Source organism: Mesoplodon mirus, assembly GCF_964341445.2.
Source record: "Mesoplodon mirus genome assembly, chromosome: 11".
Lineage (NCBI taxonomy): Eukaryota > Metazoa > Chordata > Mammalia > Artiodactyla > Ziphiidae > Mesoplodon > Mesoplodon mirus.
Genome location: NC_138987.1, coordinates 60,922,880 through 60,937,819, shown reverse-complemented (window position 1 = coordinate 60,937,819; position 14,940 = coordinate 60,922,880). Strand labels below are relative to the sequence as shown.

Sequence of the window (14,940 nt, the reverse complement as noted above, 5' to 3'; positions counted from 1 at the left end):
ACTCCTGCCCAGGTACACCAGCTCAGAGGAGTTTGCGGCTGATGCACTTCTGGTCTTTGACAACTGCCAGACATTCAATGAGGATGACTCTGAAGTGGGCAAGGCTGGGCACATCATGCGTCGCTTCTTCGAGAGCCGCTGGGAGGAGTTTTATCAGGGAAAACAGGCCAATCTGTGAGGCAAGGGAGGTGGGGAGTCACCTTGTGGCATTGCTCCCTGCCCTCCAAACAAACAGACCCTGCCATTCTCACCTGCTGATGCTGCCCTGGGTCCAGACTCGAGTCAGAGGTAGAACCCTGATTTTTGACCCTACCTTTGGCAGCGCCCTACATCTTCTTATCCCTACACCCCTTTCTTCCTTTCCTCCTCTTGTTCCTCACATAAGAGGGGCAGAGATGAGGTCCTTCTGGACTGAAAGCCAAAAAAAAAAAAAAGAAAAAATAATTTTTCCTGTTTTATTTCCTAATTAAAAAAGAGGAGGAGGATGAAAGAAGCCCCTACCTTCCTCCTCCCAGCTTTCTCACCTTCCCTGTTCGTGCCCCAGCATTCTGGGGCTATTTAACAATAGCAATAGTTCTAGTGAATGTGTGAAACCAAGAAACACTCTGTACTGTGTGTGGACCCGCAGTGACGGCCAGTAAAGTGGACTTAACTCCCAAGTGTGTCGAGCCGGACACCGGGCCCTGAACATGCTGCTTCCATGTTCAGTCCCTCCCCCACTTTTCACTTTCTCTCTCTCAATCCCTCCCCCCGCCCCCTTTTCAGATTTTCTCTCATCCAATAATGTAAAACTGTTGTGTACGGGTTCCTCCATCCTTTTCCCCCAAATCTTTTTTCCCTTCAAAGGAAAAAGAAGTTCAGAGGTCCCTGTCTTTCTCTCTGTCCTCATCTTCCTGCCAATAGCTAGTCCCTCTATAATGTTGGATACTCCTCAAATGCTGAGTTTCTAGCCTTTTCTGAAACTTAGCAAACTGGGGAGAGGGCAGGGAGGCACCCTGAACCCTGGGCCTTCCAGCCTCCTTCCCCACCTCTTACCCAAACCTCCTTCTTGGGAACTCCTCAGGGACAACTACTGCTGAGTTTGGGCACACCCCCAAGATGGAGGCCAGGTAGCAATCGACTGGCCTGAGAGAGAGAGAGGTGTGTGTGTGAGAGTGAGTGAGTGAGAGGATGCTGTGATTGTGCCCCTGTTTTGTTTGGTGGCATCCATTCAGTTTTTCCCCCAAGTATGTGTTTCCCATTGTTTCCAACCATTGAAACACCTTTCCCATTGTTTCACACCATCACTTTGTCTTTGGGAAACCACAGGAACAGTTTTTCTGGGTACAAGGCTGTGTCTCTCCCCTCTCTCCCAGTCATTTCTGTTCCAGCCTCTTCAAACTGTGCAATCTTTCAGCAGGAACTCCCTCTCCTTTCAGTAGCTCTGAGTCTTAAGCTTTTGCAGGGAGAGGGGTAGAACTGGATCTCTTCCTAATCCCATGAGCTTCTGTGGGTTTAGTAGTGCTTTCCTTCCCTTATCTACTTCATATCCTGGGACCCCTTCCCCAGTAGCAGAGACCCCAGAACACAGGAGAGTAGGGAGGAGAGGTTCTGGGTCCACCACTGCCCTACATGTGACTGTGCCCAAGTAAAGCCCCAACCTGTGAGAGGAAAGCTGCTAACTCCCAGCTATAGCCATGGGCCCCTGGCCCCTGCTTTCCTGCTCAGCAGAGCCCCTCCCGTCAGAGATTACGGGTACTTGCACTGGGGAGGTGGCTGCTGGCTGGCCCAAGCAGAGAGCTGAGGCATCCAAGAAGTGTTCCATTGGTGGGAGAGGGGTGCCAGGTGAGGGGAGCATTCCTTGTGCTTCTGGCAGCACTGAATAGCCACTGAAGGGGGTGAGGGGGCAGTATAGGCCCGGGGCAGCCCCTTTCTTATTCCTTTATGCCCCTTCTCCCCCATAGCCTATTTCTAAAGTCGCCTTTTCTGTCAGATAAACCTCAGAACTTTTAATTTTATTTGAGATTTTTTTTTTTTGCTTTTAAATAAGAGGTGGATTGAAGAATATTTGAATTGACTTTATATTATGCATAAATATTTATATTTTATCTAAATAACTGCGCTGTAACAAACTTTGTGTTAGTCAGACATTTGGAACTGTTGTAGTTGGGGGCTCTTCTTTTCCCCACGGCAGTCTTACCCTGCTATAAAATGTTTCAGATTAATTCTACTGTTGGAGGTTAGGTGGACAGGGGAGTGAAATATTGATTGTTCCTGTTCTGTGTTCCTCTCCCAGCTCCATCTCTTCCCCTAGGGACCAGGCACTCTTAAGGTGGGGTGGGTGGAGTCCTAGCCTCAATTTGAAGTGAGGGTTGATGGGGGGGCGGGGGGAGGGCATGACCAAAGGGGCCGTTTCTCACTTTTCTTTCCTCATCTTCACTGCCCCTTGAGCTAGGTGGATTTTCTCTTTTTGACAAATAAGAGTATTTGATAGGGAAGGCAAGTTAAAGAAGTAAATAAAACCCACCCCTACCCCTTTGTTTCCCCTCCCCTATCAGTCTGGTAACAGGAAGAAACCACACCATCAACACCAACAAATTTCCATGTTCCTTTTACAACAAAAGGGACTTGACTTTTTATATAACCAAATGTGGTGTTTTAGTGACTTTTTGATAATGTACAGTTTTTTGTGAATTTAAATTTATTTCTTTCTATATTTTTAGGACCAATCTCATTTTTAATAAGGTAAAAAAAGGAAAAAAAAGTCTAGAGAAAAAAACTCCTGTTTTTGCCATGTGATGTTCCACAAGTGCAGCTGTAGAAAAGTGCTTGTCAGTTGAATAAAAACCACATTTGATAGAGATTCAAAAGAGTCTGTATTTATCTTCCTTCAACATAGGTTTTCGTACTTGCCTAAAGGTGAAGGCTGGGTGTTAGGGTGAGTACGACTGGTTTGATGTAGGAGACCACAGGCTGGGGAGAAATATGCCCCTAAACTTCAAAGTTTATCTCTGAACCTCCAAGCTTGGCCCTTCCTGTGCAAGAGGCATCCAAGGCAGAATTTGTGCTTATGTGGGTGGAACAGGTGCTCCTGGCTGAGGTGCTACAACAAAGGATTCAAGTGTCCCTAGTTCCTGCCTTGTGAGACATGGCCTTGGCTTCCTAAGCTGCCGCCTGTGTTCCCATTATAGCAAATATATGTGCTCATCACCACCTTCCCAGCTTCCAATCATGGATAAGACACCACGAGGTAGACTTTTGTGTTTTATTTCAAAAGTTGAAATAAGACAAAGTTCTACCCAATTGTAGGGAAGGAACAAGTGAATACCAAGAGTCAGAAAAAGAAGAATGGGTAGCATTGGCACAGATGTGGCAAGAGTATAAAACTGGAAACCTCTGGATAAAGAAAAAATGTACAAAACGTGTTTTGAGTATAAATTAAACTTATTTCCTGTCCAAGGTGATAAGTGCATGCTAGAGAGCACTTGCCACCCAAAAAAAAAATGTGTGTGTTGGGGGATGTGGACACCAGTAATGGGGCAAGAACTTTTCTTTACTCAGGCCAGGAAAGCTTATCACACTCCAGGCTGCAAGTTTTGTTTTGGTGACCCTCTATACACTAACTGGAATAGGTGGAGAAGGAACATCTCTGCTTTCGGCCCTATAAAAATCCCAGATGCCCTCTTTGGTGCATGTTTACCTTCTCAGCTAATGGCAGCCACGGGCAAACTCTTAGCCTCTCGAGTTCTGAGCTCTGCTCCCATGTTGGTGTTCCTGGGGGTGGCTCCCAAGCAGTAATTAATATTCTAAGCAGTCATTACTCAGCCTGTCCTCCTGGCATACCACAGCAAGACCTAACTGAAGAGTTCACACTATTCTAGGGTGATACATGAGGTAAAAATCTCAAAGAAGACATTCCAGAAACAGAAATAACCAAAAGAGATTTTGCATTTGATCATGAGCCCTTTGTAGCCCCCATCTTCCTAACCCTCATGAAGGGAAGGACAGAGTAAAGGAAGGAAAGAAGTAAACCAGGTGCCCGTGTTGAATTGTGAAACTGTGAGGTAGGTCTTTAACAAAGACAAGAAAGTTCTGGGATACACCTGGAGAATGAAGGTTCATTCAAAACAGATGTGGACATGCCAGGGAGAAGGAGCAGTGGTAACTGGGGTGAGAGGGCACCTAGCTTTCTCATTACTACAGTCATGTGGGGACCACCCCTAGGGAGGTGCAGCAGAATTCAGCAAAGACGAGAAGGGTGATAGAGCTCTCAGTCCCATCTCAGCTGTTGAAGGAAGACCCTCCTACGAAAGGAAGGAGCAAAAGCTGAGTAAACGAGGGCTCTGCTAATGCTTGGAAGGACCTAAAATGCAGGTAGCATAGAAATGGAGTAGTTGGTTTAAGAGGGAATCAGGAAAGATCAGTGTGACAAGGCACAAGGTTTAAGACCTAGCCCTTACAGACTGGCTTTCATAATACCCACCCTCTTCTCTGAAGCTGGTCTAGCAGAGCCTGAGGACAAGTTTAGATCTGATCACTGACCCAAGTTTATTGCCCTAAGAGAACGTGCATAAGAGAACAGCAATGATTTTTTTTTTCCCTAGAAGATGATTCTGTGGGGATCCCTGCAACATTCCATTCCAGCAAGGCCTCTCACCTCACCTTTGTGGAGCAAAGTAACAACCCACATGTAGGTCCCCAAACGGTAGACACTGAAGCAGCAGGGAATAAGCAGTGCAGGCAGGCACCAAGGGGCTGAATAAGCTCACTGATCAGTAAGTTAGGAAAGAATGGAACTGGGCTGAGGTGGTGCAATCCAGGGATGGTCAGTAGAGCAGCAAAGTCCTCACACTCAGTGCAAGTTATGTCCCCCTACTACCCCCATCTATTACTGACAAGGGCTATTTATTACCTCTTCAGAGTCACCAGGCTTCCTAGTCTAGGCAACTCTTCAAATCCTTTGGTTAAAAACACACTTTAAAAATAACATCTCTCCCCATCATCATTCCCACATCTTCCCTAACCTCGACCCACACCCTCCTCCAAAAAGTCTAATCAGCCTCGGGGCTGAGTATCATCTCAGAGCCAGAGAGGAGTAGTAATAACACTGCATGAGATGGGATGGGCAGGCCCTGAGGCTAGTAAAGGATTGTATCATCTGAGAAAGGGATCTAGTATGTTCTATTTGACTGAAAAGAGAAAAATACAAAGTACTAAAATATTTTAAGAATGTTATGAGCATCTGTAAGGAGCGGGGGTGAGATATGAAGTACAGAGATAGTTATGACCTGGCTCCATGAATACAGGATTCAGAAAACACTAGCATAGTGTTTAAAGAGCCCGGCCCTAGGCTGTGAGCTTGAAGTCTCCCCCTACAATTCCTCTGCCACCACTGCCACCAATGGGGCTATTTCATGGGAGAAAAAGTATCCCTCATTCCTTGTCTCCTTTTTCCAATCACTCACCCATGTTATGAACTGTTAGAAATGAACTAACAATTAGGCAAAAAGTATCATGACTGTAACCCAAAAAGGCCCAAACAAAATTCCACGATGCCATTAACCATTACAAAAACAACTTCAGGCTCTCCGTCACTTCCCATGCCCAAACCTGCCCAAACCAGAAACACCCATTAATAAAATCCATTAAGCAGATTCACATGAGAACACACAAAAGGTAACTTCAGAATTTTAAAACAAAACAAAGCAAAATTACAGCCATTTAAACATTTAAATACAGAGAAAGTAGACAGAACCAGGAATTCTGGGAGGCAGAGGAGGGCAGCAGTGACATCAACAGTTTCTACACATGAAAGGCCCTCATTTCACTAAGCCTCCTAGCAAAGCAAGGCTCCCCCAAAACTACTATTAATTAAACGAACAGGATTCTGGATTTTTCTCCTTTTCTTCAAGGCCACTGACAAGAAATATATGGTGTATTTTCCTTGACTAAGGAGTAGAGACTCAGAAACAAGAGATACCTGCCCAGCCAAAACCTTCTATAAAGTTACTGGGTTTGGGGCTGTTTTACATCAGATAAACCCTTCCTGAGGTTGGAAGTACCCATGAGAAAATTAATAGTGGCAATTTTATCCTTTATACTTTACATCCTACCTATTGTCCCCTACCCCTACTCCCTTAACCCCAGGATGTACAAAAAGACACTCTGTAGGTAGGGAGCATTAGGACTCTCAACTCTGGGATGGGTGGAGGGGAGGGAAAGCTAGGCCCAAGCTCTAGGTACAACAACTGATAATACAGCTTCTTCCCGCCCAGTAGCACCTCCTTCCTCTCCCTACAGCCAGCCTACTGAACACCTGTTTCTCCATTCTCCATCATTTGCCTTTCTGTCTGATTGTCTGGTGGAAAGGCACCTGACCTTGAAGTGAAGGGGAGCAGAACTCTCCTTTCAGTGCAGAAGGGAGTGACTGGGAAGAGGCAGGTGCAGGATCTTATTTCCTAGAAGATGGACAAAGGCTTCCTCCTATCTGTCTCCGTGTGCATAGTCAGGTCTTGCAGAAGGTGATGGAGTTGAAGAGCAAATTATAGCCTTTTTTTTGAAGGACTCCTGACCTTGTAAATAGTGAGATGGGGTTTATGGCCCTTTTCTATCCCAGCTCCCTGCTGTCCTTCCACAAGCAGGAAGATTATTTTTGATATCCTGGTTCCCTGGAAAAGGGGCCCAAACACACTAGGGCAGGTTGCTCTGGACAGTTACAAAAGAGCTTTGCCCTTTCTTGCCCCTTCGCAGCACACACACACACACACACACGTCCCCACCTCTATCCCTCTGAATGTGTGTGTGCACATGGCACAAGCCTTTCAAGGACAGCTCTTGCTGTACACAGATGTGCCAAAGGTCAAAGCCTGGGGAGAGTTCAAGAACCTCAGTTCTGTCCCTCTCAACTAGCTGCCTGAGTGTCAAAAGGCACCGTGTGTCCAGGGTGGGGATGGGAATTTACCAAGTCCCCTGGTACAGGAGGCAGGGATGACACTGTCTACATCCAGGTTTCCTAACCTTGGTACTACTGACATTTTGAGCCAGACAATTCTCTGCTGGGGGAGTTGGGGCTCTGCTGTGCCCTGCACGGTGTTTAGCAGAATCCCTGGTCTCCAGCCACTAGCTGCCAGTAGCACACAGCCCCACCCCCAGGTGCGACAACCAAAAATGTCTCCAGAGATTGCCAAGTGGCCTCTAGGCGACAAAACCACCTCTTTGAGAATCGCTGGTCTAGAGGTAAAGCAGCTGATTGTCCGTGGTGGGGAAGGAACCTAAACGGATTCAGCAAGGTCACAAATGCAAAGGCCCTGAGCACAGCAACAATGTGAGATAGGGAAGAGAGGGGCCCTGGAGACCCAGGGCAGAAAAGATCCTCTAGGAAGCAGAAAAGCAGGTATTCCTGAAAAGCTGTAGCAAGGGAAGACATTTTCTCAGAGGGTGTGGTGTTGGCCTCGGCAGTGAGAAGAGTCAGTCAGAAGTCAGTAGGTCCACTCCTCTGGAATCGCCAGGGAAAACCTAGTCTGCATCCAAATTTGGATCAAGGATGGCTTCCTAAGGCTGTGGGATTGTCTCCTTAGTGAGCCTAGGTCACATCTCTGCTTCCGGAGGGCAAAGTCTAGTCTTTCCTCCTAGGATGTGGCAGGGCAGAGGGAGGAAAAGCCACTTCCACTGCCTGCTTAGTGTTCTACCTTGTTCCTTGCCCAGCCCCACAAAATTCCATATGAAATTTCATTCAAAAAAGAAATTCACAAAATTAAGAACTGTAAAGAGGCAAAGTAGGCCGGTTCTGCTGTATGGAAAAGAGAAAAAGAACACTCTGGATGAGAGAAAGAAGGCATAAAATGTATGTGAAGAAGAGATGGGATGTGTGATCTAAGAGCTTTATAAAACAAGACTTTAAAAGTCTGCATATTTTCTTATACCCCCGCCAAAAGGTCCATAACTAAACTCAGTAAGTAGGGCCCACAGTAGGACTCCATCAGCGTTCTAGCACCACACCTTTTTCTTTTAAGAAAATAATTTGTTTAAAAAGCCTTCCCCAATAAGTCCAACACATCAAAAACTGTTTTTCATAAAGATGAGAACAAGCTCCAGGCACCGTGTCTCTTTGGGGTAGGGAAAGAGTATATTGCAGTTTAAAATAAAACATAAAACTTTCTTCACAAAATAAAAGAAGTCTTTTTGGTCTCCTCGACTGTAGCACACACAAAAAGTGACAGTTCCTCCAGGCTCCACCAGGAGTGGAGGAAGAGCAGAGGGCAGGAGTGCAGAGACTTCTTTTTCCAGGCCCAGGCCTGCGAAAACCGATGACCAAGTGTTAGTCCTCAGCTGGGCCCACAGAGGGGCTGTATTCCTGGTCAGCCCTCCGGAGTCTGGAGCATCAGCATCTCCAAGAATTCATTTATACTCAGCAAAGATGGGGAGGGAAATCCTAAAGGAGGCATAGCCAGAGAGGGTAGGGAGGGGGAATGACAAACATGAGAGTCTGATTTCAGGCTGCTCAGCCCACCCCGCCCCTCAGTATGTGATTCTTACCACTGTTACTTGTTGAACTGGAAAGAATAGACCCCATGGTCTGAGGGAGCATCCACCGTCACTTGATTTTGCTGGCTGCTGCTCTCCTGTACCACAGCCAAGGCAGGAGAGTCACCTTGTGCATCCTTTCCTCACCTCCCACTGAAGCAGCCTAGCTTAGTTGCATGTCCTCCCCAACCAACACCTGTGTGAGTGCATATACACACACAAACACACATGCACACTCAGAGCATCACTTCCCCAACATTTAGAGCAACCCATCCTCTTCCCAGGACACACTAGTCAATACAAGCCAGCATCCTGGGATTAACTACCGTCTGCCAAATGAGAGGAAGGGCCTCATTCAAAGATACAAACTAAGTCTTTCCTTCCTACATTCTTCACATCCCTACCAGCTATTTGTGAACACAGAATCAGCATCACTGTGAGAGGAAGATTTTGATCAGGGGAAAATCTGCCTCTGTTCATTTTCCAATCTTCAATCCAAAGAGATTATAAAGCTCTTACCTCAACTGAAACACTGGAAGAAGGCACAGGGGTGTACTGGGAGATGTACGCTCCTTGCATAGCTGCAGCTGTTGGCATATACTGGAATGAGATACATCAATAGGCTTAGAGCAGTGATTCTTGGCTACATTTAAAGCACCTGGGGAGCTGTAAAAAATACGAGTGCCTATTGTTTCGTCCCCAGAGATTCTAATTTAATTGTCCTAATTGTGCTTTTTAAAAGCACTTCAGGTGACTCTAAAGTACACTGGCTTAGAGAGGCTTCTAAGTACATGACTACCTTTTCCTCCTCTTTCCCGTCTTCTGCTTTTTCTCAACACACTGCCTTCTCTGCTTTAAGCCCTCCTGAACAAATCAGAATGCATCCGACCCACAAGAAAACTAATGAGCTTCACCCATTCTTCCTGTTACTACTTTGATAAAGACTTCTATGAAAGTGTATGAACTAGATAAATTAATATGTAGGTAGAAACACCATTTATTTAGTTGCATGAGTAGGAATCAGTTAAAATGAATGAGCTAAAGAGCAGAATGGCTGTATTCCTAGCTCACGGATTATTTTCTTTTTAGTTTATCGCCCTTTCTGAGTGTGCCCTCGATGACACTGAAGTGATTCCCATCCTTATTCAAGAGTATTTAAACCTAAGAGTATTACATAGGTATTCTTTGCTTGGTAGGAGTTTATAATAAAAAAATATCCTGCTTTACTGTGCCCGTGCTGCTGAGCGAGAGGTGGCCCAGTTGCTGGGTAAGAGGTCCCATCATGGAGGCAGGCTGGAGAGAAACAGGATGATCCATTCCTGGTGTCAGAACTGAACCCTAGAAGCAGCAACAAAGGACAGGGTTAGTTGGCAGCATCCTATGAGGCTGCCTGAAACGGTGATTCATGGCTACCAGGACCACTGAAGACAGACATTTAAAAATCCTGGGAAATGACAGGTGAGCTACGACCCAGCTATGCAGCAGGAACAGGCACTCTGCCCATCAGTCTGGAGGGATCCTTGTCTAAGAGTAGCAAACTCACAGAATTTAAGGTCAAACACCTGGCTTGCACAAGAGACCGAGCCAGACCTCACACCCTTACCTCCTTTCATCAAACCCCACTGTTTTTCTTTACATCACATTGCCTCTTTGGCTTTTGCCCACTTCTGAACACTCACTGAAGGCTGCATGAGGTATGACTGGTGGTGCATCCAGGACAGGCTGGGTACTTGTAGAGGAGATGTCTGAGTTACCCTCTAATGCAAGCGAAAATAAACAAACAACAATGTTAATTGCCTACAGACTATTATTTTGCCCAATTATCTGATAATGTTCAGCAAATCCCACATAAGGCTGGAGTGCCCCCCCCCAAAAAACAGTAAATATTAAGAATAAACTGTTTAAAAAGTATTAACAACTCTTACACTTCAAGTAATCCAATTTTAAACGGGGCTACAAATTTGAATAGATACTTCTCTAAGAAGATACACAAATGGCCAACATGCACATGAAACAGGTTCAACAATATTAGTCACTAGGGAAATGCAAATCAAAGCCACAATGAGATACCACTTCATACCCACCAGGATGGCTATAATTAAAAAAGGACACAATAACAAATGCTAAACACTGCAGGTGGGGATGTAAAATGGGACAGGGGCTTTGGAAAACAGTTTAGCAGTTCCTCAAAAAGTTAAACACAGAGTTACTATGTAACCCAGCAATTTCACTCCTAGGTATATACCCTGGAGAAATGAAAACATATGTCCACACAAAACTGTGCACAATACTTCAGAGCAGCTTTATTCATAATAGCCAAAAGGTGGAAACAACTCAAATGGCCATCAACTGATAACTGGATAACAAAATGTGGCATATCCATAAAATGGAATGTGATTCAGTCATAAAAAAGAATGAAGTACTGATACATGCTACACATGAATAAACTCTGAAAACATGCTAAGTGAAAGAAGCCAGACGCAAAAGACATATACCGTATGCTTCCATTTATATGCAATGTTCAGAATAGGCAAATCCATAGACGTAGAAAGTATATTGGTCATTGCCACGGGCTAGGGGTAAGGGCAAATGGGGAATAACTACTAATGGGTACACAGTTTCTTTCTGAGGTGATGAAAGTGTTCTGGAATTAGATAATGGGGACAGTTGCATAATTCTATAAATATACTAAAAAATACTGACTTGTACACTTTAAGAGGATGAATTTTATCGTCTGTAAATTATATCTGTATTTTAAAATTTAAAAAAGCAACGAGAAGCTAGAAATGCATCTTGATAGACAGGTAGGTTTATTCCACAAATATAAGGATTGTTCAAGATCAGAAGCTCTACAAACATAAGTCAAAATTGAAGTAAAAAAGCCATAGTGTAATATTAGATGCTGAAAAGGCATTTTAGAAAATTCAGCAGCCATTTACTTTAAAAAAAAATCACAAAGTAGGGAATTCCCTGGCGGTCAGTGGTTATGACTCAGCGCTTTCACTGCCGTGGCCGGGGTTCAATCCCTGATCGGGGAGCTAAGATCACACAAGCCCTGAGGTGCGACCAGAAAATAAATTTTTAAAAATACCACAAAGTAAAACAGAGACTAGAAAGAAACTACTTACATATATTAAAGGCTATTACCAAAAACTATCTGCAAACCTTAACCCAAACAGAGAAATATTAAAACCATTGCAATTATAGTAACCTATTAGGTAGTGGGGTCAGATAAATACAATTAGATAAGAACACAGTTGGCATAAAATTGAAAAGGAGGAGAGAACTATTATTTTGCATCAATGATATAACTGTATACCTAGAAAACCTAAGAGATTTAAGTAAAAAAAAAAAAAACTAGTAGTAATAAGAGGATTTGGTGAGCAGTATACAAGATAGATGAACATAAATCAGTGACTTCTCAGTGTATCAATAAGCATCTAGAAATGCTTATAAAAATTACAGAACACTTAGAAGTATATTTAACAAGAAAAACATAAGACCTACATAAATAAAACTAAGATCTTATTGAAGGACATAAAACTTTGAGAACATGAAAAGAAATACCATATTTTAGGTGAAAAAACTTAGTACTTTTTAAGAAGTCAATTCTCTTTAATATATAGATCTAATGTAATTCCAATTAAAATCCTCCCTCACAGATTTTTAAAAATTAGATAAAATGATCATAAACTTATACAGAAGAATAAATGCCAAAACATAGCAAGGAAAAGTATGAAAGAGTGGAGAAGCTTTTGTCTTATCAAATATTAGAACATACTATGAAAGCCACTGTAATCAAATCAATACATTATTGAAATAGGAACAGACACAATGATCACTGGAAGAGAATAAAGGATACAGAAAAAGATTCCAGTGTTTACTCTATGACAAAGGTGGCATTTCAATTCAGTGGGAAAAGGATGGATTATTTAATAATTTGGTGCTAGGATAACTGGTGAACATTTTGAAGGAAATACAGTGGAACCCCTATCTTACGTCATATACAAAAATAAATTCCTGGTTATTATACATTTAAATGTAAAACAATGAAATACATCTTGGGGACTATATGTACAATATAGGGACTGGGAAGACCTTTTAAATTAAGACAAGAAATTCAAAAGCTGTAAGTAAAAAAGCAGACATATTTAGCTATACACAAATTTTAAACTTTTGTATGGCAAAAACTAGTGGTTCCCAAAGTATGGTCCCTGGATCAGCAGCAGAAGCAGGAGCAGCATCTGGGAACTTGTTAGAAAGACAAACTCTTGCCTCTCACCCTAGACTTGCTGAATCAGAAATTCTTGCTGTGGTGCCCAGTAACCTAGGTTTAATAAGTGATTCTGATGCACAGCTGAAGTTTGAGGACCAGAAAGTCAACAGAAAACAATTAAATTTGGAAAAAAAAACTTGTAACAAAGATAACATTCAAAAGATTAGTACTTATAATATTGACAGTTTTTTTTTTTTTTTTTGGCTGCCCCGTGCGGCTTGTGGGATCTTAGTTCCCCGACCAGGGATCAAACCCATGCCCCCTGCTTTGGGAGTGCAGAATCTTAACCACTGGACCACCAGGGAAGTCCCAATAATACTGATAGTTTTTATAAGTTGATGGGAAAAGAACAAATAGTCAAGCAGGAAAATGGACCAAGCATATGAAGAGCAAATAAAAATATGACCAAAAAAATGCTTAAACTCAGCTGCAGTCAGGGAAGTGCAAATTAAAGTAACAATGTACTTTACATCTATCAGGATAGAAAAAATTTTAAAAGAGCAATGTCACCTCTGGCTGGAGGGAAATGGGTACTCTCATATGTTCCCAGTGGAATGTGAATTGGCACAGTGTTTGTGGAAGGCAATCTGGTAACATCTATAAAACTGAAAGTCCGTGTATTATTCAACCTAACCACCTCACCCCTCGGACTCTAGCCCCCAGAAACAAAAGCACTCATATATGAGGATACAGGCAAAAGGATGTTTACTAGAGCATTATTTGCACCAGATAAAAACTGAAATCCAAAGAATGCCTTTCACTGGGGTATAGTGGAAGAATTCTGGTATATGTGCAGCATAAAATATAATGTTACTATTAAAAAGGAAATAATTAGAACAGGGCTGCATAAGAACTACCTGGAGGGCTTGTTAAAACTCAGATTGGTAGGACCCATCCCCAGAGTTCCTGTGAATCTGGGGTGGAGTCCAAGAACCTGTGTTTCTAAAAATCCCCAGGTAGTGCTGATACTGCTGGTTCAGGGACCACACTTTGAGAATCACTGGTTTAAATGAGAAGAGTAAAGTGTAAAAAATATATTTAATATGGAAAAATTCTGTAACATAAACAATGACTTCCAAAACCCTATACTTATGTGTATATGCAGATAACAAAAAATACGGAAACTAGTAGGAAATTAACATGGGTTTGCTTGTGGGAGTGGTGGACAGAGAGTAAAAGGGTGCTTCTACAACAGTCTATATACATGTAGTGTGATCACGTGTTATGCTTTTATGTAAAACTATTTGTGTATAGTATGTATAAAGGAAAAAACAAAAGAACAAGTAGTTCCCAGCCTAAAACACAATGGTAGGGAAAACCACCACACCCTTTTCTGGGCACGAACATACCTGATATGAAGACAACATACCTGATATGAAGACACAGGAGATGGAAGATACGGGGACAGTGCAGACTGAGCAAGCATCCTGTTGGGGGTGATGTTATAAGGAGCTGGGTAAAACCTGTAGGAAGGGACCTCATCAGTAAGGAGTCACAGGAAACTACAAGGCAAGGGCCCCCACTGATAGACACAGCCACTTCCCACTAACTACTCTTTTTTTAAAAAAATAAATTTATTTATTTAATTTTTGGCTGCGTTGGGTCTTCGTTGCTGTGTGCGGGCTCTAGTTGCTGCGAGCAGGGGCTACTCTTTGTTGCGGTGCATGGGCTTCTCATTGTGGTGGCTTCTCTTTGTTGTGGAGCATGGGTCTGGTCGTGCGGGCTTCAGTTGTTGTGGCACACAGACTCAGCAGTTGTGGCTTGCGGGCTGTAGAGCACAGGCTCAGTAGTTGTGGCGCATGGGCTTAGTTGCTCCACGGCATATGGGATCTTCCCAGACCAGGGATCGAACCTGTGTCCCCTGCATTGGCAGGCGGATACTTAACCACTGCGCCACCAGGGAACTCCCACCACTGACTACTCTTTAAATATCAAGATGAAACATCCCAGTGCCTGGACACAGGCCGTTGTCATTTTCAGGTGGCCCGTTTATAGAAAACACCCTTACCCATTCTGAAGAGCTGTGGTGGGGTCATAGGTCAAGGCCATACCACCCTATAAAGAAAGAACACAGCATGCACATTGTGAGCCCTTAGGTGAGAACAGGAACAAGCCCAGAATTTCAAGGCTGAGGATGTTTTTGGTTCAACTGATTAAAAATG

At 43.4% G+C, this 14,940-nt stretch overlaps 2 protein-coding genes across 12 annotated transcripts in view; one reads left to right on the top strand and one right to left on the bottom strand.

Annotated features, from left to right (window-relative positions):
* BAZ2A (bromodomain adjacent to zinc finger domain 2A) overlaps positions 1-2,849 on the top strand; it is a 34,497-nt gene extending 31,648 nt beyond the window's left edge. For all 5 annotated transcript variants that reach the window (XM_082636795.1, XM_082636794.1, XM_082636793.1 and 2 more), the window contains one exon: positions 13-2,849. In XM_082636795.1, the coding sequence (XP_082492921.1) occupies positions 13-178 (166 nt within the window). In that variant the 3' untranslated portion in view covers positions 179-2,849. The remainder of the gene's footprint in view (positions 1-12) is intronic.
* RBMS2 (RNA binding motif single stranded interacting protein 2) overlaps positions 2,832-14,940 on the bottom strand; it is a 90,687-nt gene continuing 78,578 nt past the window's right edge. For 6 of the 7 annotated variants that reach the window (XM_082636804.1, XM_082636806.1, XM_082636803.1 and 3 more), the window contains exons 8-14: positions 14,787-14,833; positions 14,148-14,241; positions 10,182-10,259; positions 9,730-9,840; positions 9,022-9,102; positions 8,515-8,600; positions 2,832-8,410 (exon numbers count right to left, since the gene is read on the bottom strand). In XM_082636804.1, coding sequence (XP_082492930.1) covers positions 8,520-8,600; positions 9,022-9,102; positions 9,730-9,840; positions 10,182-10,259; positions 14,148-14,241; positions 14,787-14,833 — 492 coding nt within the window. In that variant the 3' untranslated portion in view covers positions 2,832-8,410; positions 8,515-8,519. The remainder of the gene's footprint in view (positions 8,411-8,514; positions 8,601-9,021; positions 9,103-9,729; positions 9,841-10,181; positions 10,260-14,147; positions 14,242-14,786; positions 14,834-14,940) is intronic. The other variant, XM_082636809.1, reaches the window with a different exon arrangement.